This window comes from Leucoraja erinacea, chromosome 19 (assembly GCF_028641065.1).
Source record: "Leucoraja erinacea ecotype New England chromosome 19, Leri_hhj_1, whole genome shotgun sequence".
Classification (NCBI taxonomy): Eukaryota; Metazoa; Chordata; class Chondrichthyes; order Rajiformes; family Rajidae; genus Leucoraja; species Leucoraja erinaceus.
This window is the reverse complement of record NC_073395.1, coordinates 11,937,056-11,964,963: the sequence shown is the minus strand read 5'-3', so window position 1 is coordinate 11,964,963 and position 27,908 is coordinate 11,937,056. Positions and strand designations below refer to the sequence as shown.

At 45.2% G+C, this 27,908-nt stretch overlaps 1 protein-coding gene across 21 annotated transcripts in view; it reads left to right on the top strand.

Annotated features, from left to right (window-relative positions):
- Nucleotides 1-27,908, top strand: part of nrcama (neuronal cell adhesion molecule a) — a 198,063-nt gene that overhangs the window by 163,874 nt on the left and 6,281 nt on the right. For 14 of the 21 annotated variants that reach the window (XM_055650313.1, XM_055650303.1, XM_055650302.1 and 11 more), the window contains 4 exons: nt 2,633-2,749; nt 5,419-5,577; nt 12,074-12,205; nt 13,417-13,495. In XM_055650313.1, the coding sequence (XP_055506288.1) occupies nt 2,633-2,749; nt 5,419-5,577; nt 12,074-12,205; nt 13,417-13,495 (487 nt within the window). The remainder of the gene's footprint in view (nt 1-2,632; nt 2,750-5,418; nt 5,578-12,073; nt 12,206-13,416; nt 13,496-27,908) is intronic. The other 7 variants (XM_055650309.1, XM_055650314.1, XM_055650311.1 and 4 more) reach the window with 1 other exon arrangement.

The following is a 27,908-nucleotide window of genomic DNA, read 5'->3' as shown; positions in this document are numbered from 1 at the left end:
CATAGAAAGATGGGTTAAAGGAATGTAGCTGCACGATAAAGTCAATGTAGCTTCCCCCACACCTTTTGTAGCGAGAACAATCAGGGGTCAAGATGCGATGCGGGACAAAGAAAACGGGATTGGAATAGACAACTGAGGTGGAGGAAGTATGACTGTCCAAGGTGTGAAAATTATTTCTACACGTTATGACTTTCATCATCATCACGGCAATACATTAATATTGTGGAATTCTTTGCCACAGAAAACTGTGAAGGCTGTCAATGTCTATTTTTAAGGCAGAAATAGATAGATTCGTGATTGGTACAGGAGTCAGGGGTTATGGGGAGAAGGCAGGAGAATGGGGTTTCAAGGGAAAGATAGATCAGCCATGATGGAATGATGGAGTAGACTCGATGGGCCGAATGACCTAATTCTGCTTTACCACTTATGAACATGAATATTACGTCAGATCATTGTGTCAATATGCATTTATAGCATGTCATACGATGACTTTACATACATTGAGCAAAACCACCTGTCTGGGTCTTGCGGTTACTGAGGAAGACAATAGTTAGTAGGGAGTAGGAGAGACAGTTGGATAAAAACTGGAGAGGAGATAGATTATGAAGGTAGATGCACTTTCTGTAAAGAGACAAGGTTTATTGTGTCTGAAGGTTTATTCCTCTCAGTTATAAATTCTCATTCTCCTCATCCTTGCATTGGCAAGGCAAGTGTCTGAGAGAAGATGATGGAGAAGGCCGGAAGATGTCATTCAGATGTATTCCTGTAACAGTGGGTTTGGCTGCGTTGTGCAACATTTCAAATGTGGGAAGACTGTTAACACGGAAACAATTGGTGCAAAGGAGAAAATGTGGGGTGATGCAAGAATTTATGATTTAAAATCAAAATACATGAGAGAGATTTAGAAAAGATTAGCCGGCATCTAAAGGAGAGGAGGCAGGGTTGATGAAGCCTTAAGAATTGACTGAAACGCTCCACCTTAGAAATTAACACTGAAGCAGCACAGAGATCCATGTGGCAATCAGGCCTATGGAAGTTCTCTAATTAGTCCCATGCTTTACCCTTTTTCACTGTATTTTTTCCCCCCTCTTTCACATAATTATCAATTTCCTTTACAGGAATATCTCTGAGAATATTATCAAATGCAGTATTTTCCAGATCCCGGCAACTTGCTTGTCATGTTTATGCCCACGCTTCACCCCTGGCTGGAAATAGGGAGGTGGTTTTGAATGAATATGGTGTCGTAGAGACCACAGAAACAGGCCCTTCGGCCCAACTTGCCTGTGTTGACCAAGATGTCCATGCTGTATCTCTAAACTAAACCTAATGTCAGGATTGAACCCAGGTCTCTGGCGTGTTGAGGTAGTGGCTAGTTTGCTACAAAGGGTAACTCCTCACCCGTACCTCTTTCCTCCCACTGCATTTCCTAAGGACTACCTCCCAGGTCAAGGCCACCCCCTATCCAAGTCCAGTCATACTGGCTGGAGCCCAGGAAACAGAAGCAAAATAATTGGCATTAAACCACTGTGTGTGCACAGAATCCTCTGATCTTCCTCAGCATCCTATTTACTTTGGTGAACAAGGCAACAGAATAGAAAGGGAGGCGAACAGAATGAAAAATAAGTGTGTAGCTTACTTTGTTGCCAAATTCTCAGATTGTTGTGAGCTTCGGTCTATGATAGGCAGGTGTGTGCACATGTTTTGTGCTGTGTTGTGTGTGGGTGTCTGTCTGTGGTGTGCATGTACACACACATTCAGCATAAGCATGGGGGGGAGTAAATCAGTACCGCAAAAATGTATTGCATGCACTGACAACACAAGTGTAAGGTTCAGCCCCAAGAGAAGTGCCACAAGCATGAACCTTGTTTAAAGCTAAATGTCATTTCATAGTTTTAAAGTCTCAAGAACCCCCAGAGTCCATGCGGACCAGCATTTCATGCTGAATGATTTCCAGGGTTTTAACTTCCTCTGCTTAGAAAAAAAAAGTGCACTGACAACTCTTCCATCGGGTGCTTATTGTTTTTGTATGGAGATCGTTCTCTGCTTTTTCAGCAGCAATATTACCGTATTTATTTTCAGAAGTCATAGTCATAGGAGCAGAGGTAGGCCATTCAGCCCATTGAGCCTACTTTGATTTTTGTCTGTGTACCTTGCTTTTTCAACAAAATGCAGAAGAGAGAACTTTAAATTTAGTTATTAGTTTAAGCCACACGGCTTAACTCCAAGGCTGAACGGCAGCACAGTGGTGCAGAGAGAGTTGCTGCCTTACACCCTGACTATGGGTGTTGGCTGTACGGAGATGGTACATTTTGCCCGTGACCACGTGAGTTTTCTCCGGGTGCTCCGGCTTTCTCCCACACTCCAAAGACGTAGAGGATTGCAGGCTAATTGGTTTCGGTAAAGTTGTAAATTGTCCCTGGTGTGTAGGATAGTGTTTTTTGTTGGCATATAGCTGGTCCGCGCAGACTCGGTGGACCGGAGGGCGCTGTAAACTAAAAAATATATATGTTACCTCCTGAAACTCAAGAGGAAATTGAAACCCTTGGGATTGTCACTACCGATGTATCTTTAACATTTGCTCTTGATACTGATTTTTTCACATGATTCTCTCTTTCTTCTGTTACCTACTTAGTCATGATCCTTCGCCCAGTAATTACGAACATTACATCATCTTCAAACCATGCAAATATCAGTTGGGAGTTTGATCGAACGGATATGCACTTTTATGTTGAATATACGATAGCTGACAGTAAGAGTTGCATTGGTTGGATTCTATGTGTGTCTCGCTAATTTAGAAAGTTCCGTGGCACTCTGAAAGAGATATTTTTGTTGATTTAGGTTTCATCCAACTGGTTTTTGTGCCGTCTCAGAAATCAGTCCCTCAATGCCAGTAAATGACGCACAGTTCCATCGGGCTGCTGGTTTATTCTGGTATCATCAGATGAGAGAGTTCCTGATCCCATTAACACAAACCCATATACACAAACACATTTACGCTAACACATCTGAATTGGCAATCATATCGTTGAAGTTTGTTCTCCCTAAATTTGGTTAGCACCACCTGATCTCAGCCAAGATGTAGAGAAACGCATCTTCATGTTGCTTATATAATCTGACAAAAGGTGTGGAGAGAGTAGCTGTCAGAAAGTCTACCCTGACTGGGATACTTTGGAAGGTCTCTAGCCATGGTTACATTTTCACAGCTGACACATTTATAGAGATACATGATATTCCGACTGTCCGCGGTACTATCAGCCAGTCAAGCCAGGAACTGCCCCTACACCTGGCATGCCTATTGCCTGGGAGAGCAACATTAAGGAACCAGTTGCCCTTCAAGTTGCATTTGGCTGTGATTGAGAACAATATCTCAATTTCTTCCTTGCGAGGGAGGGAACTACAGATGCTGGTTTACACCGAAGATGGACATAAAATGCTGGAGTAACTCGGCGGGTCAGGCAGCATCTCTGAAGAAAAGTCGTAGGTGATGTTTTGGATCGAGACACTTCAGACTCTGAAGGTCTGAAGAAGGGTCTTGACTCAACACGTCACAAATTATTTTCCTTTCGAGATGGTGCCTGACCCGCCGAGTTACTCCAGCGTTTTGTGTCTGTCTTCCATGTCTTCATTGTCGCTGTTTCTAAAATTCCAGAAGTGCTTCCGCAACAGCATTGTGGAGGTACCCCAATGTACAGTTGCAGTCGTTCAGGAAGGCAGCTCTCTCTCAGAGACAATGAGGGGTGGCAAATAATTACCAACCATGACTGACATCCACATAGCAACAATTAACCCTGTTGGTGCTGCATGATGCAGCCATGGGCTCTTTCTGATGACGTCCGAATTAACTATCAATTTACTGGCATTTTCGCTTGGGATGAAACAAGTACGCTCTATCCTTTTTGTTAGTGTGGTTGCTGGTTAGTCTGTTCAGTGATTGTGGGCCGGCATCAGTGAAGTGAAAGCACGCAGATGGGTGGAATGATTAAACCTCACCCGCTTCCACGCCTTGTGCCTGCTGCTGCTTATTGAATGGTGCATGTTGCATATTCCTGTTTAAATAAATGCTGCTTTTTCACTCGCGACAGATATCTTCCATCCTCGTTATGAAGAAGGGTCATCTCGCGTTTGCTTTGGCGGTCTGTTGACTTTAGAGTTTAGAACAAATTATAAGAATAAAGGTCGCCATTAGCCGTTGTAATGGGAGATTGTAATGTAATGCATTTTCCTCACATCCTTTCCACCACCATCCCACGCTGAAGATCTCGAAGAGATATTTTATGCTTTGGAGAAGGTATTTAGAGTGAAAGGGTCATGCAGCACAGGAATAGCCCTTCAGCCCACCATGTCCCTGCTGACCAGCAGGGACCTATCTGTAGAAGCGCAGAACTGCAGATACTGGTTTACAAAAAAAGGCACAAGGTGCCGGAGTAATTCAGCAGGTCAGGCAGCATCTCTGGAGAGCATGGATAGGTGACGTTTCGGGTCAGGACCCTTCTTCAGACCTATCTATTACTATTCCTGCCTTTCAATTTACCCTCCAATTCCACGTCCCATGCCAATACCCCAGCCACCCATCTACACTAGGGGCAAGCTACAGTGGCTAACTATCCTACCCGCCAGCCTGTCTATGGCAAGTGGGAGGAAACTGAGGCCACTGGAATGAATTGACACAGCACTGTGCATTTGCCACTTCTACAGAGAAGGAGGCGTTTCCTGTGCAGAATATGGCTGAACTGTGTGATACAACTGGCCCATTGTGTGAGCAGGGAGCGGCAAGCCCCACCAGGCATCACAAGAATCACACATCTCCCTTGTCATTCCTTTGGAGATCCAACTCAAGATCGGGCTCCTCTGGAAAGTTTCCCATTAATTGGGCTTTGAGTTGAATTGTCACAATAAGATGTGACGAGGGTTGGTGAAACCAACCTCAATGCCCCGCCCCTCCCCACAGAGAGAAGGATTCCCAATCTCTTGCAGCTGGATAAATATGCAATCACTGCTGCACTTGCTGTGCTACTGATATTCATCAGACTGCCATTTGCACTTATTGTCAATGAGGGCTAGTTGCTGTTGGAGTATGAAACAGCAACCCTGTAACAAGAGGAAAGTCAGAAGCGAGGGTAAGGGGTTGTTACTCATAATATGTGATAAGCTATTATTGCAGTCCATATGTTTCGAGACCTCATCGGAATCGATAAATGAAATTATTTTAATGGGACCTTGGGTGGAACAAATCAGTTAGATGTCGGTCATTTAATGTTGATTTTGCCAGCTTTCCTCCCTCGTATTTTGGTGTTCCGCCAAGTGTCTTGCAAACGTGTCCTGACCCCACGCGTGTCGAGCATGCCCGCACCGCCATGCGTCACGGCGACCAGTCCCCGCCGCGGTTATGTCAGCTCTTTGTCTCCGTGCACTTTCCAGGTAACGGGCCTCTGGACAAACTGCAGATGAATGCCTCGCAGGCCTTCATTGTACTGAGGGACTTGTTGCCGGAGACAGTTTACAATGTGCGTATTGTTGCCGAGAGCCAGGCTGGCCAGTTGCGGAGTAAGGACGAGCGGTTTGAGACCCGTCCACCAGGTGAGGCGGCAACACAAAGCAGTCGGCTTCAAGGGAACTTTCCCCAACTATGTATCTGACCAAGCGGCTGTGGAGGGACATGGAACCAGCACCTAATGGCTGCCAATGAAAGGCCAAAAGGCCAAGCTCATTAACATTGGTTTCTGTTGGAGTTGTCCATGATGCACTGGTCCACTTAGTCTATGAATTCTCAAAACATTTGAGTGATTTTAAGCTTGAACTTTTTTTTTCCACAATCATAGACTTGTACAGCATGGAAATGGGCCCTTCGGCCCCCTAAACCTGTTGTAACCATTGAGCACCCATCTATGGGCGGCACAGTGGTAGAGTTGCTGCTTTGCAGTGTTAGCGCCCCAGGTTCAATCCTGACTTAGGGTGCTGTTCGTACAGAGTTTGTATGTTCTTCACTTGACCTGTGAGGGTTTTCTGCGGGATCTCTGGTTTCCTCCCACACTACAAGACATATAGGTTTGTAGGCTAATTGGCTTTGTATAATTGTAAATTATCACTTGTGTATAGGAGAGTGTAAGTGTGCGGGGATCGCTGGTTGGTGCGGATTCGGTGGGCCGAAGGGCCTGCTTCCGCACTATCTTTAAACTAATCTTATTTTATTCTCCCCACATTGCCATCAATTCCCCTACCTCCGTCTATGTTTCAGCATTCACCCACATATTAAGGACAATTATAGTCATAGAATGATACAGTGTGGAAACAGGCCCTTCGACCCAACTCGCCCATACTGGCCAAAGATGTCCCAGCTAAGCTAGTCCCGCTTGCCTATATCAGAGGACATTGCTGGAACCTAGAGAGGAAATTGCGGGAGCCCTGGTTGAAATTTACTAGTTCTCCTTAAATACAGGAGAGGTGCTGGAAGGTTGGCAAATGTTGTACCTCTTTTCAAGAAGGGCTGCAAGGAAAATGCTGGGAACTATTAGCCGGTGAGCTTAACATCTGTAGTTGGAAAGTTACTAGAGAGTATTCTGAGGGATAGGATATACAGGTATTTGGATGGGCAAGGACTGATTAGGGATAGTCAGCATGGTTTTGTACGTGGGAGGTCGTGTCTCACAAATCTGATTGATTTTTTTTTAATACATGACCAATAAGGTTGATGAGGGCAGAGCTGTAGATGTTTGTACATGGATTTCAGTAAGGCATTAGACAAGGTTCCACACGGTAGACTGCTCTGGAAGGTTAGATCGCATGGGATCCAAGGAGAAATAGCTGAATGGATAGCAAATTGGCTTCATGGAAGGAAGCAGAGGGTGATGGTGGATGGTTGCTTTTCGGACTGGGTTTGATGCTGGGCCCGTCACTGTTTGTCATTTACATCAATGATTTGGATGAGAACATATAGGACAAGATTAGCAAATTTGCTGATGATATAAAAGTGAGCGGTTTTGCAGATAGTAAAATGTTTGTGACGGATTGCAGTAGGAACTGGATCGATTGGCCAGGTTGGGTGGACGAATGGTTGATGGAATTTAATAGAGAGAGGTGTGAGGTGTTGCATTTTGGAACGTCGAACAAGGGCAGGGCCTACACAGTAAATAGTAGGCCTCTGGGTAGTGTTGTGGAGCAGAGGGATCTAGGAGTACAGGTGCATGGTTCCTTGAAGGGTAAGTTGCAGGTAGATAAGGTGGTCAAAAAGGCTTTTGGTACTTTGGCCTTCATCTGTCCGAGTATTGAGGATAGAAGTTGGGAGGTCATGTTGCAGTTGTATAAGACGTTGGTGAGACCGCATTTAGAATATTGTGTTCAGTTATGGGCACCATGTTATAGGAAATAATTTGTCAAGCTTGTAAGGGTTCAGAAAAGATTTACGAGGATGTTGCCAGGACTAGAGGGTGTGAGCTATAGAGAGAGGTTGAGTAGGCTGGGTCTCTATTCCATGGAGCGCAGGAGGATGTGGAGGAGATCTTATAGAGGTATACAAAATCATGAGCTGATCGGGTAGATGCACGGAGTATCTTGCCCAGAGTAGGGGAATCGAGGACCAGAGGACATCGGTTCAAGATGAAGGGGAAAAGATTTAATTGGAATCCGAGAGGTAGATTTTTCACACAAAGGGTGGTGGGTGCATGGAACAAGCTGCCAGAGGAGGTAGTTGAGGCTGCGACTATCCCATCATTTAAGAAACAGTTAGACAGGTACATGAATAGAACAGGTTTGGAGGGATATGGACCAAGCGCAGGTAAGTGGGACTAGAGTAGCTGGGACATTGTTGGCGGTGTGGGCAAGTTGGGCTGAAGGGCATGTTTCCACACTGTATCACGAGTATGATACATGGGATACTCGGATATTTACCCACTATCACTGCCCTCAATGCAACACAACTGCACAGCTTGCCATATTTTGTGGAAGCCATATAGGATTAGTCTTTTCCGTCATGAAGTTGATCTCCTCAGTCCAGTGTTTTCAGGCCTCTTGCAGTGGTTGGCACCGAGATGCTTTAGCCATTGCTTTGAAGGTCATGTACGCCGTACAATTGTCCTGATGCTTTCCTATGTGGAATCAATCAATCCCATGTCAGCAGCATAACTCATTAGCCCTGTTGCTTGTCTAATATTTGTTATATTATACCTGGCCGGATCAACATGATCATAGGAAGGAAGGTCTGAATTACTGCAAATTAATATCATGGTATCTAGCAAAATGGTTCTGTTGATGTAATATGCGAGACTATGTCTCCATTTTTTAAAGAGGCTATGTTTTTTTTGCTGTAAGTCTACTCGGGTTGAGATGCAATGCTTTCAGATCCAGTCTGAGTTTCTAACACTTTCCAGCAAAGTGGCCTGGGAGAGTTACAACATTTATTACAAAATAATCCCAAGAAACACAATCCAGTCAACTTTAATAAGCACTAATGGAGTTGTGCTAAAGGGTGCAAAATATAACCATGAAAAAAAGGGTGCCATGTCTTTAACTCTTTGCCAGCCAGCTTTATTTGTGTGCTATAAAACCAGAAAAACTGTGCATGCACAGATCAGATGGCATGTGAGGCAAGGGAAACAATTAATATTATAGGTTGATGATCTTTATCAGAACAACTATGTCAGTCATCTACATGAAGTGTTAAAAACGAGGAACTGCAGATGCTGGTTTACAGAGAAAGGACACAAAGTGCTGGAGTAACTCATCGGGTCAGACAGAATCTCTAGAGTTCACGGATAAGTGATTCATGTCTATCCATGTTCTCCAGAGATGCTGCCCGACCCACTGAGGTGCTCCAGCACTTTGTGTCCAAACATGAGGCGTTAACTCTGTTTCTCTCCCCACAGACTGTGCCTCCTGACCTGTTGAGTGTTTCCAGAATTTTCTATTTTTATTTCAGTTTCCACAATCAACAACATTTTGCATTTGGTTTTATTTTTTCAATCTGTGTGTTGTCCGTTAGACGTTTGGTCTGTTATGTTTGAAGCATGTCTCATCTGATGAGAAACACTTGCATTCTGAAGTTGCATTGGAAGTTACATGATTTTGAAGTGTTTGTTGATGTGAGCATCAGTTTTGGCCGGGGAAATGGTGAAAGCAATGAGCTGGATTATAAGCAATACCGTATGTGTAAGTGTGCATAAGCTTGGGCCTTCAGGCTTCACACAAATGTTAAAGGATGTGAGATTTGGTGGGACTTCTTATGCATTCTGGCATTTTATGTGTGCTGTTACAGGTAATGCATCCTTGAATTGTGGCTCAGAGGCGTACTCTGTGTGCCTCTGCCTAGCCCATTTGCTTGGTGTTTTTAACGCTCAGCAAATGCATTGAACACCAAAGTTCACTCTGGGACTTTGCCAGACGCTCCGTGACTGCTGTTGGCTCCTTGTTTGGTTGAGGATCTTTATATTGTGTGTCCTTTTGCTTATGTTCATTGTTTGCATGTTGCTTTGTCATTTTTATGTTGTTTTGAGATATGTTTCACATGACACGTGTTTCAATGCAACTTTGATTAGATTAAAGTGGACCCTTTCCCCATTACCCCAGTAGATAATCAGCTAAACTGAGATTTTAGTGCTGTGAATGAAACCAATGTGATTGCAAAACAAGGCAAAGTTGACCTGTGTTATTGCGTAGGAAGGAACTGCAGATGCTGGTTTACACCGAAGATAGACATAAAATGCTGGAGTAACTTAACGGGTCAGGCAGCATCTCTGGGGAAAAATAACTCATTCCTCAGTCTGAAAAAGGGTATCGACCCGAAATATTACCTATTCCTTTTCTCCAGAGATGCTGCCTGGCCCGTTGAATTATTCCAGCATTTTGTGCTGATTTATGTTATTGTTAGGTGTTTGATGAAATGGTGTCCCTTACAAACCTCAATTTTGTAAACATATGAAAACAATGCCCATGGGTTTATTTATTTGGTCTCCACCACTTGAAATGTCACCATTTAATTAGGATATTTTTATTTTTTGATTGCTTCTCCATGTTCCTGCATCTTCTGGTTCTACTTCTCTCTGTTCTTTAATCACTCATCCTCATGAACTATGCTGACTGAATGTGCCACATGTGCTAACCACAGGTATTACTTCTTTTTTCAGTATGATCCATTTGATTGAAGTATCTACATGTTGATCAAGCTGGGCCCATGACCAGTGTTATGGGCATGGTAGCAATTAGCTAATATATGGCACAACATCAATAAGCAGATTGTTCTTGACTAATTCCAGAGAACTGGGGAGGCACATATTTGTGGATGTTACGATCCCTCAGCTTAAGTGTGATCAATGGTTGGCAATGGACTTGGTGGGCCGAAGGGCCTATTCCCATGCTGTATATCTAAGCTCTAAACTAACCTAAAGTAAAGGATGTACCAGGTCAGGTTTATTGTTCCTGTTAATTGATCGAGAGCTTCCACCTTGTGGGCACGAAATTCTCTTGAACTTATCTGCAATGTTGCCTCTGCATTATCTTCCAAAAAAGTGAAAGGTTACTGGGACGAACAATCCAGCAAGACCCGGGATCAATCGGGTTTGCTCCCCCTGATTGCTGCTCAATAACCCTGCTGGGAAATGGATGTGGGCCTTGGTAAGAACAGGATCAGCAGATCATTGATGCATCTGCCTCCACCCAGCACGGTCTGGAACAGCCATGAACGCTCAGCATATTGCAGGGTGGACCCTGGTGTAGCTTCTGTTGAGCAATGCCGTAGCTCCAGCCAGTGCCACCAGAAGAGAGAAAACTGGGAAAGATGTGGCATGTGGAGTGTAGGAGTCATTTATGTGTAGGCTAGCTACTGTTGGCATAGTACATTATTTTGTCTAGATATATCTTGCCATATTATTTTGGACACTTGGGGGTGGTCATTAAATGCACAGGGTGGTGTGTATATAAGGCCCTCTGGACTTTAAGTGGCAGGCACTGGGAGGGAGAGCATACAGTTCTTACGAGACCAGGGACAGAGCAGCCAGCTACAACTTGCATGCAGATTAAGAAAAACCTGGTACGTTCATCTCTTTGTTTGTACAACTACTTCAATGAACAAATAACCAATTAAACTGGAAATAACGACAGGTAGATCGGTTCTATTAGGTCTGCGTAAGATCACTCCTACTTACCTGTGTGGTAATGGCAACTGAAAAGGAGGGCACTGGAAAAGTTGGAAATTTGCCATTACATGGAGAAAGCAAGGAGTGATTTAACCTTTGACGACGCTGTTAAATGATTGATATTAATTCAGTCGCCCATAGAACAACACCTCCCCATGAAGTCAGATGATTGAGAAGATTGCCAAATCAATAGGAATGCCCTTTCCCTATCACCCCAATCGCACCACAATGTAAGAATTGGTGAATGATTTAAAAAATGAATAGCAGCTATCTTACTTCAATTAAAAACTGACAAGAAATACAGGTTAACGCTATAAATCCAGATGAAACATTTTTATGCTGGGAGGAACTGCAGATGCTGGTTTATGCCAAAGATAGGCACACCATGCTGGTGTAACTCAGCGGGTCAGGCAGCATCTCTGGAGAAAAAGAATAGGTGACGTTTCGGGTTGATGCCCTTCTACAGACTGAAAGTAGAGGTTGGAGGGAGGGTGGAGGAGGAAATAAACTGGAGGTGAGAAAAGGCCGGAACAAATTGGGGCCAGCAACAGACGACCTCAGGAACTGTGGAGCCCATAATGGCCCATTGTTGGCTGGGGAAGAGGGATACAAGAGTGGGCACAGTGGAACTGGTAGGACGACTAAGATGGGGGGGGGAATGCATGATTTACTTGACATTAGAGATAACAACATTCCTACTGCTGGGTCGTTAGCTTCCCAAGCAAAATATGCGATGTATTTGAACTTTGTTGTGTTTTCATTCCCCTTGAGCACTATCTGTGATTGTGATTGATGACAGATAACGTATTATCTGTTTTGTTATCATTGCCTTTCATTGAACTCCGAAGTTAACATAAAAGTGCCTTGGGTTACAATCTCCGCCTCCAGTCACTTTAATTCAGGTGGTAATCAGTGTTTTCTCACTCTCTCTTTCAAATAAACAACACCAGCCATGGCAAGCCGTCAGGTGGATATTGCCACCCAGGGTTGGTTCATTGGCTTGATGTGTGCCATCGCCCTTCTGATCCTCATCCTCCTGATTGTCTGCTTCATCAAAAGGAACAAAGGAGGCAAATACCCAGGTAAGACCATCTTCACCCAACAGGGTATTGAGATACCATGGAAAGTTCTAATCAAGTTTATGCCAAAATCTCTCTAGACCTTGGTGATTCCGAGGACTGGTATTAGTCAGACGTAACATGAGGAATGAGCTGGTTGGGCCACACTTGGAGTATTGTGTGTAGTTCTGGTCACCGCTCGAGAGGAAAGGGTGTGATTAAGCTTGAATGCGAGCAGAAAAGGTTCACAAGGATGTGCCTGAATTGAAGGTCTTGGGTTATCAAGAGAGATTTGGATAGATAGTTCTCTTTCCCCCCCCGGAGTCAGCCCCTTTCTGAGAGATAACATGATTGAGGTGTATATGAGAGGCATACTTAGGGTAGATAGCCAGGTCTGGTTACCTTGATGCCATAAACTAAGACATTGGTTCAAGGGGAGAGAGAGGAGATAGAAAGGGGATCTGAATGGTACACCAAGAATAATTGGTATCAGGAATGAGCTGCCAGAGGAGGTGGTGGAGGCAGGAACAGTAACAACATTTAAGAGACATCTGAACAGGTAACTTGAATGGGCAAGGCTTAGAGGGATATGGATTTACTGCGGGCAAGTGGGATTTGCCAAAGGGCCTGTTTGTACAGCGTACAACTCTATGACTACATTTCATTTAGTTGTGGGGCAACTTCACATTTATGCTCTGGCAGGCTTTCCTCTTGGTTATTTGAATTTCCCAACCCCCGTACCATGCTGGTCTCCATTCTTTACACCCTCACACTCCCCTGCCCTTCTGTTCTCCAGCTCTCCTTTACCCAGTCCACATTCCTTTCTCCTGTCCCTCGTTTGATCCCTTGCTGCCATTTTCCACTATTCCCCACTCCTCCTCTGCTGTGCACCCTATCACTCTTCTTTTCCTTCTCTTCCATTTCCATCTCCACCCCTTCCCATTTCTCTCCTCTTTCCTTGCCAACTTTTTCGGTCACCTCTTCCTTTGTCCCCTCTCCCCCTTTCCCATCTCCATTTAACACCTCTCTTCCCCCCCCTCCTCCTTCTCCCTCTTCCACCTGGATTTCCCGTCCAACCACCCTCACCCCCATTTCTCCAACACCCCATCTTTCTGCTTGCATTCCCTTCCCCTCCATTCCCTTTCTGCCACCCCGAGCAGTTTTCCGTGTTCGGGAAAAACGGCCCCCTGATGTAACGCCTACCTCTTTCTGATCTCCACCCCTGACGTTTACAGTGAAGGAGAAAGAGGATGCTCACGCCGATCCCGAGATTCAGCCGATGAAAGAGGATGACGGTGCCTTTGGTGAATACAGGTGAGCACCTGTCCTCTAGCCTGTCACCTGCCTCTCTGTTCTGTCTCATTGAAGAGTTATCCAGCTGGTCGGAATTCCTAGTCTTGGACCCGTTGAATGTAGTGAGCTTTGAAACTGTGAATGGTCTGTGTTGGGGCTGTGTCTTTTCCTTTGCAATTTCCCCCATCCCGTTTCTGGATTTGGAGATTTTCTGTAAATCTATCATACTCTCACACGCTGATCCCGACATCCCGGTTTCACGGATTTTCGCACTTTAACCGAAACTGCTTTCAGCCTCTGAACTTCAAAAGCATTGCAATTGTTTTTCTCTTCGGAAAATAAGATCCGATCGTTTTAACGTTTTGAACAGGTTGGTTTCTGGATTATTGCACCTGGAATCAGTGGTTAAAAGGCTTCACATGTTACATAGAACATAGAGCAGTACAAAACGGGTCCTGTGCCGAACATGATGCCAAGTTAAACTGATCTCATCAGCCTCTGCATGATCCCCAACTCAGTATCCTGTACCTGCCTTCTCTCCATACCCCCTGATCCCTTTAACCACAAGGGCCACATCTAACTCCCTCTTAAATATAGCCAATGAACTGGCCTCAACTATCTTCTGTCTTCTGGATTATTTGAGCTGGACATTGAGGAGAAGAACACTGAGTTTGCAGTAACATGGACTCCATCTCATACTGTGGAGTGACTTGAAGCTCAGCTCCTAGAAGAGGCGAATGAAAGGTTAGTGAGGGGGCTGGAGCAGAAGGTGAGAGCATTGTTGAAAGGAGAGTTGTTTTGGGAGTTATGAAGACAAGAGTCATATTGACAAGGAATTAACAAAGGGTGTCAACCCCGAAACATTGACTGCTTCTCTTTCCACAGACGCTGCCCAACCTGTTGAGTTTTTCCAATTTTATGTGGGATATGTCTTTGGGAGTTGCATGGTGGCTGGTGGAAAGGGTGACTCAAGGGAGGTATGTCTTTATGAATCAGAGCCTTTCTGTGGTATGGCCCTTTATCGACCAAAGTCAGTATTAGAGAACGTCTAGAGTAATTGAGGTCTTTCAAGTGATAAACAGATTCAATGGAGTAGTTAGCCCAGAAGCAAACAGGGTCAGTACAAAACAATTCTGGTGCAACTCTAGGTACCGCTTTAAACAAAAAATAGTGGAAATTTGAAACGCCCTCAAAATAAAAGGCGCAGCCACAGGGGCATATCGGGGAAGGATATGATGAGTTTATGAAGCAAATGGGGTTCAGTTTGAGATCAGCCATGATTTAGTTGAATGAGAGAATAGTCACTTCTTGTTTAAATGTTCCACATGTTAATGAGCGGCACAGTGGCTCAGCAGTAGAGTTGCTGCCTGACAGCGCCAGAGGCCCGGGTTCGATCCTGACTACAGGTGCTGTCTGTACAGAGTTTCTACGTACTCTCTGCTTAGGATTCCAGCAGCATCAATGGCAAAGGAATGATCAACAACAAGAATGAGAGAAGCACAGATGTCTCTGAGAATTGCAGCACTGGACAGCGAAAGGGAGAAGTAAGACCTGGCGGGATTTGGGACTGAAGTTGGTAAAGTAGAGGTTTGAGGTCACTCCAGTGCATTGGACACAAGACTGATTGTTGAATGGAACTCAGTGTAAGTTACGGAGAGGGCTGTAGAACTGATGAAGTGGAAGGTGGGAGGTTGGCAAGGATTGTCCTGGAATATTGAGTCTTGGGTTTCAAACGCAGAGTGGAGAGTTTTAGCTCCAGGCGAGATGAGGCAGTGGGGTAGTCGGGCGATGTGATGGATGAGGTTGGATGTAGCACAGGTATCTGGCACAAAGTTGACTGGATGGTGAAACATGTAATTGAGGTTGTCATCAGCCCAACTCAGCCTTGAAATAAAATGCTGGAAACACTCGACAGGTCAGACTGCACCAGTGGAAAGGGAAGCAGAGTTCATGTTTTGGGGCAAGCACTCTTCTTCAGCCCTTAGAGCGTTCAATTGGTGTCAAGAATGTGAAGACTGTGGTGAGGATTCAATCCAATGATTTTAGTCTTTGCATTCCCAGTACTTGGTGGGAGGGAAGCTCTGTTCTTCCAGGATTGAGTATCAGGCAAGCGGTTTCCCAATGTAGAGAAAGTCATAGTCATAGAATATTACAGCATGGAAACAGGCCCTTCGGCCCAACTTTCCCAGATGTCGGCCAACATGTCCCATCTACACGTCCCACCTGCCTGCATTTGGCCCATATCCCTCTAAACTTGTCCAACCAATTTACCTGTGTAAGAAGGAACTGGTTTAAACTGAAGATAGACACAAAAAGCTGGAATAACTCAATGGGGCAGGCAGCATCTCTGGAGAGAAGGAATGGGTGAAGTTTCGGCTTAGAACCCTTCTTCAGACCTTCTTCAGAGTCTGAAGAAGGGTCTCAACCAGAAACGACGCCCATTCCTTCTCTCCTGAGATGCTGCCCATCCCGCTGAGTTACTCCAGCTTTTTGTTTCTATCTATTTACCTGTCTAAATATTTCTTAAACATTTAGAAGGATTTAGAGAGAGGAAGGGTCAAGAAATATAATGACGTGATCAAGCTGGACATTGTCAGCACACTGTGGCAACTGAAGCCATGATTCGGGATGATGTTGCCAAGGACCAACATGTAGTCGTGCCGTCAGAGATGGTGAAGGAAGAACCCTGGGGGAGGGAGGGCTTACTAGGAGGAAGAGTAGCCATTGAAACACCCTGGCCACTTTCGGAGCAGATTGGGTCTGAGGTCAGTGATATTGTTCTTTGAGATGCAGTCTCTGCATATTAGCAGTGCCTGGGGCAGCTCACCTGCTATCAATGCAACTCTGGGGTATTCAGGTCTGAGCAAATTTAATTCACTCTTGTAGGAAAATGAAACCCATGTTGCATGTGGACAACAACTTGTACAGCCAATTATCTTTCCAATTTGGTGCAAACCTAGAATTTTAAAACCAGTTAAGATATACTTTGATGAAATTTGATGGAAATTCTCTCCCTGAAACACCACCCTTAGTCTCCCCCTCAGGAGTGACCCTGAGGGGGAGACTACTGCTCCCCAACACACTGCTCCACTCTCACCGCAAGGTGACGATTACTCCCGGGCACTGAATCTCTCCCCAGTGACCCTTCACAGAGTGTCCATCTCTCCACAAGCTTACTCTTCACAGCTTGAAACGTCACCCCAAGCATTCACTGCCTGACATGTTGTCCTCACACACTCCATAAAATGATCCTTCCCTCCCTGACATGGGCTGCTCTCCCCTCCCCAGTGACCCTGAAGCACCACTGCCCCTACTTCCACCCCTGGAGTTACAATTTACTCCCTGACAAGCTGCTCCACTATTTTGTTTTGATTGTTGTGCAAAAATTGTTTCCACTATTTTGCACAATTTATTGGTGTGCATCCAACATCCATCTTGGCATTCAGAGTCTGTTTCCTTATGGGAATGGGATTCCAGGTGCAATCCTGAAGGGGAAGGGATTCTGCATGCGTATGTTGAAACTGAGCTTCAAGGGAATGTGTCTGGGGACTTTGCTGAAAGAGGATGCAGCTCTGAGTCATTCAATATGGGGAACTAATGGGGTTGGACTGGATGCAGATTCTTAAATGCTGGGGAAAGGCTTGGGATACGCCAATCCCCTGCCTTAAGAAGGAGGCTCCAGTTCACATTCCTTAAGGGAAATGGGCATCTTTAAAAGGGTAGTGAGTCTCTAGTTTTGTATCCAGGGAGCCAAGAACTCCCTGGTATCGGATCATGTTTTGGCACTTCCTGATGTCTGCACACTTTACCTTGTGCATTTGTTAAGTTTAATAAAAGCAGTTTGGCTCATCATTGTTCACAAAACCATTGTTCCTTTTAATCCTCAGCGACGTGCATTACCTCCAAAACAATCTCAAAGCAAAATTGTAAATTTGAAGCCTTATGTGTTCTTGTAATCGTTATTATACCTGTACGAAATTATTTCCTATTGTGTAAGATATCTAATCTGTATGAGCTTTATAAGTTGATGTACATTACCTATTTATTTGCAGAGATATATGAATGTATATATTGTACCCCTTGTTTTGTATAAGTAGCTCTTTGTTGCTATTCATCTATATTGCCTTATTGTTTCTACAAAACTTTAGGGTGCAACTGATTATCAATTGATGGGCTGCCATCATTAATAAAGGTGCTATGGGATAGGGCCACTTGCTTTGAGCATGACCCAGAGACACCAATGCTGTTTTTAATTCAAGGCAACAGGGGGCTCATTGCAACAGCATAAAGAAATGATGGAACGTTTCTTCCTATTTTTTTCATCAAAGGAAAATATCGCCCCATAGCTCAAAGTGAACCTACAGGTTTAGTCCCTAGTGAATAACCTCAGCAGATTTGGGATGAAGAATAATGAGCCAATCTATCCACATTTGATTGTTGTCCTGTGGCTTAATCCCAGGAATGAGCCTTGCTGCGTCATCCCCAATAATAGTCCCACTCCGCACTAGCCAAAGGAACGGGATTGTACTGAGATATTGGTCCCCGTGGTGTCAAATTCAGAAGGGAGAGAGAGTGAGTGGGGGCCGGGAAATTCATTATTTGAAATTCAAGTGAAAAGTGTTGCACCCTAATGGAAATAAAAGGTAAATGTGCTTATTACAAAAGATAGTGGATTGTTGTTCTTGGCTAATAATGTCATTTGTCTCAAAAGCTGGAACTCAACTAAATATGTTGGACCTCTAACGTGATTCTGCTGTTATTAATTAAACCTCTAAGAATTGATCCTCATAATTCGTGCAGAACATGAGCTTGTTTTCAACACTTTGCGTCTCCTGCAGTTTGCAAAATAGACTACTAAAATGCAGCTGCACAAAAGGCAACTGGTTTCATTCTCCCCTCTCCACTGACTTTGCATCCTCTCGTCTTTGGTTCCAAGGCTTCGGCTGCTGCCTGCAACACAATTCCATAATCTCTGATACCTTACCCAAACTGAAGAAGGGTCTCGACCCGAAACATCGCCCATTCCTTCTCTCCGGAGATGCTGTCTCACCTGCTGAGTTACTCCAGCATTTTGTGTCTATAGAAACATAGAAACATAGAAAATAGGTGCAGGAGTAGGCCATTCAGCCCTTCGAGCCTGCACCGCCATTCAATATGATCATGGCTGATCATCCAACTCAGTATCCTGTACCTGCCTTCTCTCCATACCCCCTGATCCCTTTAGCCACAAGGGCCACATCTAACTCCCTCTTAAATATAGCCAATGAACTGGCCTCAACTACCTTCTGTGGCAGAGTCTACCTTCTATTTAAACCACCGTCATATACTTGTGAAGCCGGATGTTGTCTGAGGCTATTTGACTACAGTAGTATTGGAGTGGGAAGGGTAGAAACTTCGAAAATAGGTGCAGGGGTAGGCCATTCGGCCCTTTGAGCCAGCATGCTATTGAATATGATCATGCCTGATCACCCAAAATCTGTACCCCGTTCCTGCTTTCTCCCCATATCCCTTGATTCCTTTAGCCCGAAGAGCAATATCTAACTCTCTCTTGAGTGATTTGCCTTCCCCCGCAACCAGAGGCAATGAGGCTGATTTCAATCCTGCCCAAGGTTATTCAGCTCAGGCTTGCTTCAGCATCAAACCTGACATTCCTTCGCCTATTTATTTAATGGAATAATTGAAGAGGTTCAGAATTAACATTTTTCTGTGCTCAAAGAGAATATGAAATGTAAGGAAATGTGATTTCATCCATTTTACACTCAGGAAAGATAATGTGGAGGGCCAGAGAGATTTAAGGTTTCATGCACTGAGGTTACCAATGGACAGCTGAAACAATAAACAAAGGATTAATGGAGTGGTGACCTTTACCTCGAGAGGTTTGGCATATAAATATAGCTGCCGTAGAGAGCAGATGCGAAAGTGGGATAACATGGAATGAGTGTGACCGGGTGATCGATGGTTAGCGTGGCTCAAGAGGCCAAAACAAGGCAATAGGTCCTCTTGTCAAATGTGCCACAATCACTTTTTTCTTCCTGCATTGTTAAGCCATATTGGGAACCATGGCACCTCACCGATTTCAAAGGGAAGAAATCGATGGGCCATGAAACAGGCCTGATTGCTGTGACATTCGCTGGTCTCATATTTGTTGCCCAGCCTTAACTGCCCACTTGCCCGCAGGCTACTGCAAGGGCAGCAACGCAGGTGCCAGGCTGGGCATGGATGACAGGTTTCATCCCTAAAGGAGATTAGTGAACCAGATAAATTAGGTCAAATCCCACCATGGAACTTTTCCAAAAGCAATAACAGCAATTCATTTTGCATTGTGAGCTGTTCACCCCTGGCTTAATCCTTTCAGATCTTGGTCCAAAGCCCTGTAGATCACATACCAAGTACATGTTCAAATACAATATGAATAAAGTGACTGTTTCAACACAGTTGACACTGTTATATAAACAACTGCCTATAACAACCCTTCAGGTGTGTAGGAAGGAAACACAGATGCTGGTTTAAACCAAGATAGACACAAATTGCTCGAATAACTCAGCTGGTCAAAGCAGCATCTGCGGAGAAAATCTGGGTATGAAAAGGTACAGAACAGATCAGAGCCGGAAAGGATGGCCAAAGAGCCCACAATGGTCCATTGATGGCTGTGGAGGAGGTTATACAAACTAACTAACAGGGGGGCTAGGGTGGGGGAGGGACGGTGAGAGAGGGAATGCAAGGGTTACTTGAAATTAGGGAAATCAATATTCATTCTGCTGGGTTGTAAGCTGCCCAAGAGAAATATGAGGTGTTATTCTTCCAAATTGCATGTGGCCTCACTCCGACAGTAGAGGAGGCCCAGGACAGAAAGGTCAGTATGGGAATGGGATGGGGTGTTAAAATGTTTAGCAGCTGGGAGATCACGAAGGCCAGGGTGGACTGAGTGTAGGCGTTCGGCGAACCAATTGCCCAGTCTGCGTTTGGTCTCGCCGTTATACGGGAGTCCACACTGAGAACAGGTGATGGAACACCTTCAAGTGGTGATTCCAGACACTTGGAATGGGTGAAAACATTTTCATCATCTCCCCTCTAATCCCTTCACTAATTAATTTAAATTGATGCTCCCTTGTTCCTGTTGCAGGGGTCACCCTCCCACCCCCCACCCCCCTTTCATTTCCTCTAACTACGCCCCTCAAATTTTGAAACGTATCTATTGTTCATAAGTCATAGAAGCAGAATCAGGCCATTTGGCCCATCGAGTGTATTCTGCTGTACAATCATGGATGATCTATCTTTCCCACTTAATCCCATTCTCCTGCCTTCTCCTCATAAACTTAAGGGCCTGTCCCACTTGGCGATTTTATCGGCGTCATATCAGTGTCGCCAAAAGATTGTGAACATTTCAAAATCCAGCGGCGACCAAAAAAACGTTGTGACAGTCGAAAAACCACCGCGCGTCATACGTCATCACGCCGCGTCACCGCCGCATCGCCCTGCAACGTTTCGGTGACCTGATACATCAGTCAATAATGCCAGCAGTCGCTAAAAAAATCGGCAAGTGGGACAGGCCCTTCAGACACCCTTACTAATTAAGTACCTGTCCATCTCTGTTTTAAAAATACCCAAAGAAGGCATCCACAGCCGTCTGTGGCAATGAATTCCACAGATTCAACACCTACTGCGAAAAGAAATTCCTCTCCATCTCTTTTCTAAAGGTGCGTCCTTTTATTCTTAGGCTGTGCTCTCTGGTCCGAGACTCTCCCAGTAGTGGAAACGTCAAGTCTCCCTTCAGTTTCCGCCATTTAGTGTTTCAGTTGACATTAAGGCGCAGGAACTATGGTTGGATTTTCCTTTCCTCCTTTAGTGTAGTTTAGTTTTGTTTAGTTTAAAGATACAGCGCGGAAACAGGCCCTTCGGCCCACCAAGTCCACGCCGACCAGCAATCCACACACATTAACACTATCCTACACACACGAGGGACAATTTACAGTTATACAAGCCAATGAGCCTACAGACCTGTACTTCTTTGGAGTGTGGGAGGAAACCAGAGTCCCCTGAGAAAACCCACACAGGTCACGGGGAGAACGTACAAACTCCGTACAGACAAACACCCATAGTCAGGATTGAACCCGGGTCTCTGGCGCTGTGAGGCAGCAACTCAACCCTGCGCCCCCGCTCCGTCTCTTTCTGAACCCAAAGAGGCAACTTGGTGCCGTTAGCCGAGATCCGTTCCCTGTGTGATGATCTGGAGACAAACTAACAAGTTGCTGGTTTGTTCCATACTGGACAACCATCTGACCACTGACCCATACAGAGAAGCGATACCAAAGTTAGGATGATCATCTGGATGGGCATGGCTGGAGAGTTTGGAGCAGGTACTTTTCATCTCTGGAAATTTATTTGAACAATCTCTAAATGTCATAGAGTCATGCAGCACAAAACAGCCATTTGGCCCCATTGAGTCCTTGTCAACGATGAACGAATACTAATACTACACTAATCCCATTTGTTGTTCTCTTCACATTCTCCCAACTGGCCTGTAGGTTCAGCCACTCACCTGCACACTAGGGACAATTTACCCCAGTCTTTTAACCCACCAACCCACATGTCTTTGGGACGTGGGAGGAAAGCAGTGCAACCAGGGAAAACTCACAGAGACACAGGGAGAGCGTGAAAACTCCACACAAAGGTACCCAAGGAAAGGACCCAGGAGCTGTGAGGTGGTCGATCCAGTAGCTGTGCCACTGTGCCACAACTGAAATGAAAGGAATGAGAATTATATTCTCAGCTGATGAGCACAGAGAACTATATATTTCATTTAATAATATAATCCTACACGGCATGAAATGAGGTTATAAATATAAAGTGTTCAATATTTAAATAGCTTAAATAGGTTCTTGTCGATTAAAATTACTTTAAATTCTCTTCATTCATCTTCGCCTGTCTTGTCCACAGTTAGTGCTCTTCAGCTGATTTACTTGGTGTTCATTCATGGACATTTGCCTTTTCTCTTCAAATCACTGGTCATCAACCAGTCCGTGGCCATACACGGGAATAAGTCCCTGGCTTGATCGACCCCAGCAGGAATCGCCACCTGTGAGGGACAAGTTTAGTTTACATTACTTTATTGTCATGTGTAGCAAGGTACAGTGAAGCTTTTTTGTTTTGTTTTTGTTTAGTTTAGAGATAGAGCGCGGGAACGGGCCCTTCGGGCCACCAAGGCCGTGCCGCCCATAGATACATAGAAAATAGGTGCAGGAGTAGGTTCGCAGCCTGCAGTAGACCATTCGATCTTCCAACTTCGAGCCTTCTCTCCACCACCATTTTAGCCACAAGGGCCACATATGATAGCCAATGAACAACTACCCTCTGTGCAGAGAGTGATCATCTCTGTGTGAAAAAATGTTTTCCCCAACTCAGTTCCCCCCCTTATCCTTAAGCTGTGACCCGTACTGGGACTATCCCCTGTCCCTTCGGGCCAACAATCCTTCTCTCCATAACCCCCTGATCCCTTTAGCCACAAGGGCCCACATCTAAACTCCCTCTCTATGGCAATATAGCCAATTCCAGAAACTCCGAAAACCGGCCATTTTTTCAGACTACCCTCTGTGGCGCCAAACTTGAGAGTTCAACAGAGTATTCCCTGGACCGCTTACATCTCATGTGTTAGAAAAATGTGAAGGGGGGTTTAAACTTTAATCTCGTTCCCTACCTGGTCGGAAAGGATCAATGCCTTACCCCCTTATCCTGTAACGCTGTTCCGACCCGGCAACTTACCCCTGTGCGAGGCTCCAAATCCAGCGCGGCCCGCGGCCGGACGTCCCAACAGAATGTCGGGAACAAGCTCCAGAGCGCTGTGGCCGCCGACACACAACATCGCGGAGCGTCTGGATTTGCCTGTAAAAACCCCCGCGGCCGGACGGAGCCCCCAGCTCCGCGGTTCCAAGAAATTTTGTACAGCGTTTCTTGCCGCATAAGATTGCCCGCCCCCACTCCCAATCTCTTCCCGGAACGTCCCGGCCGCGGGCCGCGCTGGATTTGGAGCTCGCAGCCAGGGGTAGAGTTGCCGGGGTCGGAGCTACAACCGCGCCGCCCGCGGCCGGAGTCCGCGAGGTAGTCCCGAGTAGGTAGGGGACTTTCTTCATATGAAAGTTTCCCCCTTCACCCCGACTCCACCACCACCACATAAAATCCCTCCAGGCAATCAGTCAGCAGCTCCAGACTTTTCAAGCCGCCCGCGCTACCTACCTAATCTACGCTAAAAATCTTCCATTCTGAAATCCGAAAATGTCCGAAATCCGACAAGTGTCTGGTCCCAAGGCTTTCGGATAAAAGGTTGTGCACCTGTAATGTCCTTCCTCAGATTTTGAAACCAAAACTGTACGCAATATTCCAGGTGTGGTCTCACCAAGACCCTGTACAACTGCAGTAGAACCTCCCTGCTCCTATACTCAAATCCTTTTGCTATGAATGTTAACATACCATTCGCTTTCTTCACTGCCTGCTGCACCTGCATGCCTACTTTCAATGACTGGTGTACCATGACACCCAGGTCTCGTTGCATCTCCCCTTTTTCTAATCGGCCACCGTTTAGATAATAGTCTGCTTTCCTGTTTTTGCCACCAAAGTGGATAACCTCACATTTATCCACATTATACTGCATCTGCCACACATTTGCCCTCTCACCCAGCCTATCCAAGTCATCTTGCAACCTCCTAGCATCCTCCTCACAGCTAACACTGCCCCCCCAGCTTAGTGTCATCCGCAAACTTGGGGGGACCAGCGGTTCCCCACACATTAACACTGCCTTACACACACTGGGGACAATTTACAATTTTACTAAGCCAATTAACCTACTAACCTGTACGTCGTTGGAGCGTGGGAGGAAACCAGATCTCCTGGGAAAGACCCACGCAGGCCACAGGGACAACTCTGTACAGACAAGTACCTGTAGTCAGGATCGAACTCGGGTCTCTGGTGCTGTAAGGTGGCTTAAATATCACTGCACCATCGTGCCTCTGTTGCGTGCTATCCAGTCAGCGGAAAGACTATACATGATTACAACCGAACCGTCCACAGTGTACGGAAACAGGATCAAGTGAATAACGTTTGGGAAGTGTTGGAAGAGTGATAGAGGAAAGGTAAGAAAGGGTTAGTAAAATAAAAGAGGAGAGTATGAGGGAAATCTGGTGAGGAAAATACAAACACCATGACATTTATTTACTTTCTGAGGCAATTGGTGGTCACCGGGCCTTGTTGAAACATAAGAACAACAAAGAGATGTTGCTTTACCTTTATCTGCAGCAGAAATCACACTGCAGCTTATGCGTACTGAAGGTCATCAATAAATGCCTACACTCAATACTGCAGAAACCTTGATCTCCTTGTGTTATTCAACAAGGAATGCATTTTGTGATGTAGTATTCACTCTGAACTACACCCAAAGTAAAACCTCAGCCTTACAAATCCAAATCGGGTACAAATTATCAGTTGAATACCAATGTGGAATACAGCTGGTTGATGGCCAGTGATTTGAAGAGGAGAGTGGGGGAGGAAAAGGAGGGGGAATGGGGGAGGAATAGTTGTGGGAATTAAAAGATTGGTCCCTGCCTGCATGAAGCACTCATGCAAACAATACACAACTAAATCGATAGACATTTCAGTCACTGCTTGACAATACATTTCATAGTTACTGCTCAACTGTTTGAAGTGGCCAAACATTCATATATCACACAGGCTCTCGGGAGTTCCAACTGAATAAAATCAAGACCAGGCACGAAGTGGGGATAGACACAAAAGGGGGAGTAACTCAGCGGGTCAGGCAGCATCTCTGGAGAAAAGAAACTGGTGACGTTTCGGGTCGAGACCCTTCTTCAGACTTGGAGGGCTGAAGGGCCTGTTTCTGCGCTGTATCTCTAAACTAAATTCAGTGGGTCAGGCAGTATCTGTGGTGGGAAATGGACAGTTGACATTTCGTGTCAAGATGAAAGGTCTTGACCCGAAACATTGACCTCCACAGATGCTGCCCGACCCACTGAGTTTCTCCAACAATTTACATTTTGCTCAACGGATTGTAAAGGTGAGTACAGCAGCACAGTTCTGATACTCGGAACACTGAGTATCACCGGCACATCTAATAAACAGACCGCTCTCGCTGTCATTTTGGGGGGAGTGCAACCTTGGACTTTTTGATCTGGTTGCAAGAGACCTGCATTAAATAAGGTGAGGTGGCCATAAACCAGGTGGGTTTACATTGCAAACTAGGTACCAAAAGGTCAGTGAGAGAAAAGTAAGACAACAACAACTAGCATTTACGTGGCACCTTTATCAAAATGGTTCAGTGTGGCCTTGAGCATTTCACCAAGCCACCCTGTGGTAATTTTAGGGATGAAAACTGTGCGTTTGTTAAGTAAGGTTAAACAATAGAAGGATTTATATTGTTTCTGGAACATGCCACCAGAGGAGGTAGTTGAAGCAGATACCTCACCATCAGTTAAAAAATATTTGGACAGGCATATGGATAGGAAAGATTTATAGGGATATGGGCCAAACAGGGGCAAGTGGGACTAGTAGAAATGGGACATCCTGGTCAGCATGGGCTAATTGGGTTGAAGGACTCCATGACTCTGTTTGCATTTCTGTAAATCCACCAGGCCTGCAGGTCATCTCAAATACATTTCCATCCACTGACATTTTTTACGCACTGTTTCAGTGTAAGAAAGGTAAGGTAAGTTTGAAGGGCTGCTTTGAAGAAGAGGGTAGGTTTAAGATGGGAATTCCAAAGCCTAGGACTTTGATGGGTGAGGTCGTGGGCAGCATTGGATAAAGAGCAATGTTGCTCACGAGGTCAGACCTGGACCTGTAGCGGAACAAATCTCAATCTCCAATTTCAACAGAGCATCGCAGACCCACAGCATTAACTGTTTCTCGTTCCACAGATGCTGCCTGATCTGTTGGGGGGTTTTCCCAGCACTTTCTGCTTCTATTCCAATCATCTCAGGGTTGTGTGGCCGGAAGAGATTAGACGTAGAGAAGGCTGAGGTCATACATGGACCTGAGGGAAAAAAGGATGATCCTTTTAGAGTTGGACCACAGCTTAATTGGAAGCACATGGTTTAGGCTATTTTAGGGTGCAGCGAGGTGACACGATGGCGCAGCGGTAGGGTCGCTACCTTACAGTGCCAGAGACCCGGGTTTGATTCTGACTATGGGTGTTGTCTGAACGTTTGGGAGTTTGTATGTTCTCCCTGTGACTGAGTGAGTTTTCTCTGGTGCTCTGACTTCCTACCACATCCCAAAGACGTGCAGGATTGTAGAATAGTTGGCTTCTGAAAATTGCCCCTAGAGTTTAGGATAGAACTAGTTTATGGGGTGATTGTTGGTCAGCCTGGAGTCGATGGGGCAAAGCGCCTGCTTCTACGCTGTATCTCTAAATTAAAGTAAACTAGACTGCATTGAAGGGGATCTGGGGATACGGCAACAGAGTTAAAAAAACATTATAATTTAAAAATGTAAAAATAAAGTGCAAGAGTAAAAAAGGGGCAGCTTTGCTATATATATTGCACATACAGATATCTAAAATGGACTTGGAGAGTTCATGTGCTTGGCTTACAGACCAGAATGTAATGGTGTGGTGCTGCTGTTAAGTAGAGCTACCACTCGTGGGAATAAGCTGTTTTTGTGCCTGGACGTGGAGGTTTTGATAGTGTGGAGTCGACTTCCAGAGGAGAGGACTTCAAAGAGCTTGTGGCCAGGGCGAGAGGGGTCAGAGGTGATCTTACCCGCTCAAAGTAAAATTCTGGAAATAGTGAGAAAAGAAATGAGGCGATGCTAACCAAGTTGAGTTAGGCGATGATAAGGAGGATGAAGTGAATGATCTTTGTCATGGTATGGAAATATGATCAGATGTAGTAATTATGCCTTGTAATATCCCTGTAATTACTAGCCCCCATGTAATGGCAAATAAATTAGATCAGAGGTGGTAATTACTGATCCAAGTAATGCCATTGTAAGATCTTAGTAATGTGCTGAGAATTATTCATCCGAGTAATGGTGTGGAAATGTGATCAGGTGCTCATATTAGTGTGACGCCGAGATTGAAACCAGACCGATCCAACCTCAGGTAGTTGGCTGGGAATGGTCCGAGTTCCTCTGCAATGCTCCAAAAGGGGCTTTGTATGCCGAGTGACCTCATCTGGCACAGTTCTGATGTAGATCGCATCAGGAGCTGCGTGGATGGGTCCAGCGAATCCCTGGAGTGGTACCGATCGATCTGGGAGTGTTCCTCATCGCATTCCACTGCGGATTTCATTTGTGTAACAGCGTTAACCTGCAACTTAATCGCTCAGCAATTGTGCTTTTAACAATCACAAGATATCTTAAACGTGTTTTCCACCAATTCATGTACTTTGGAAGTCTGCCGTTTAGATAGTTTGAGATCTGGAATAATGTT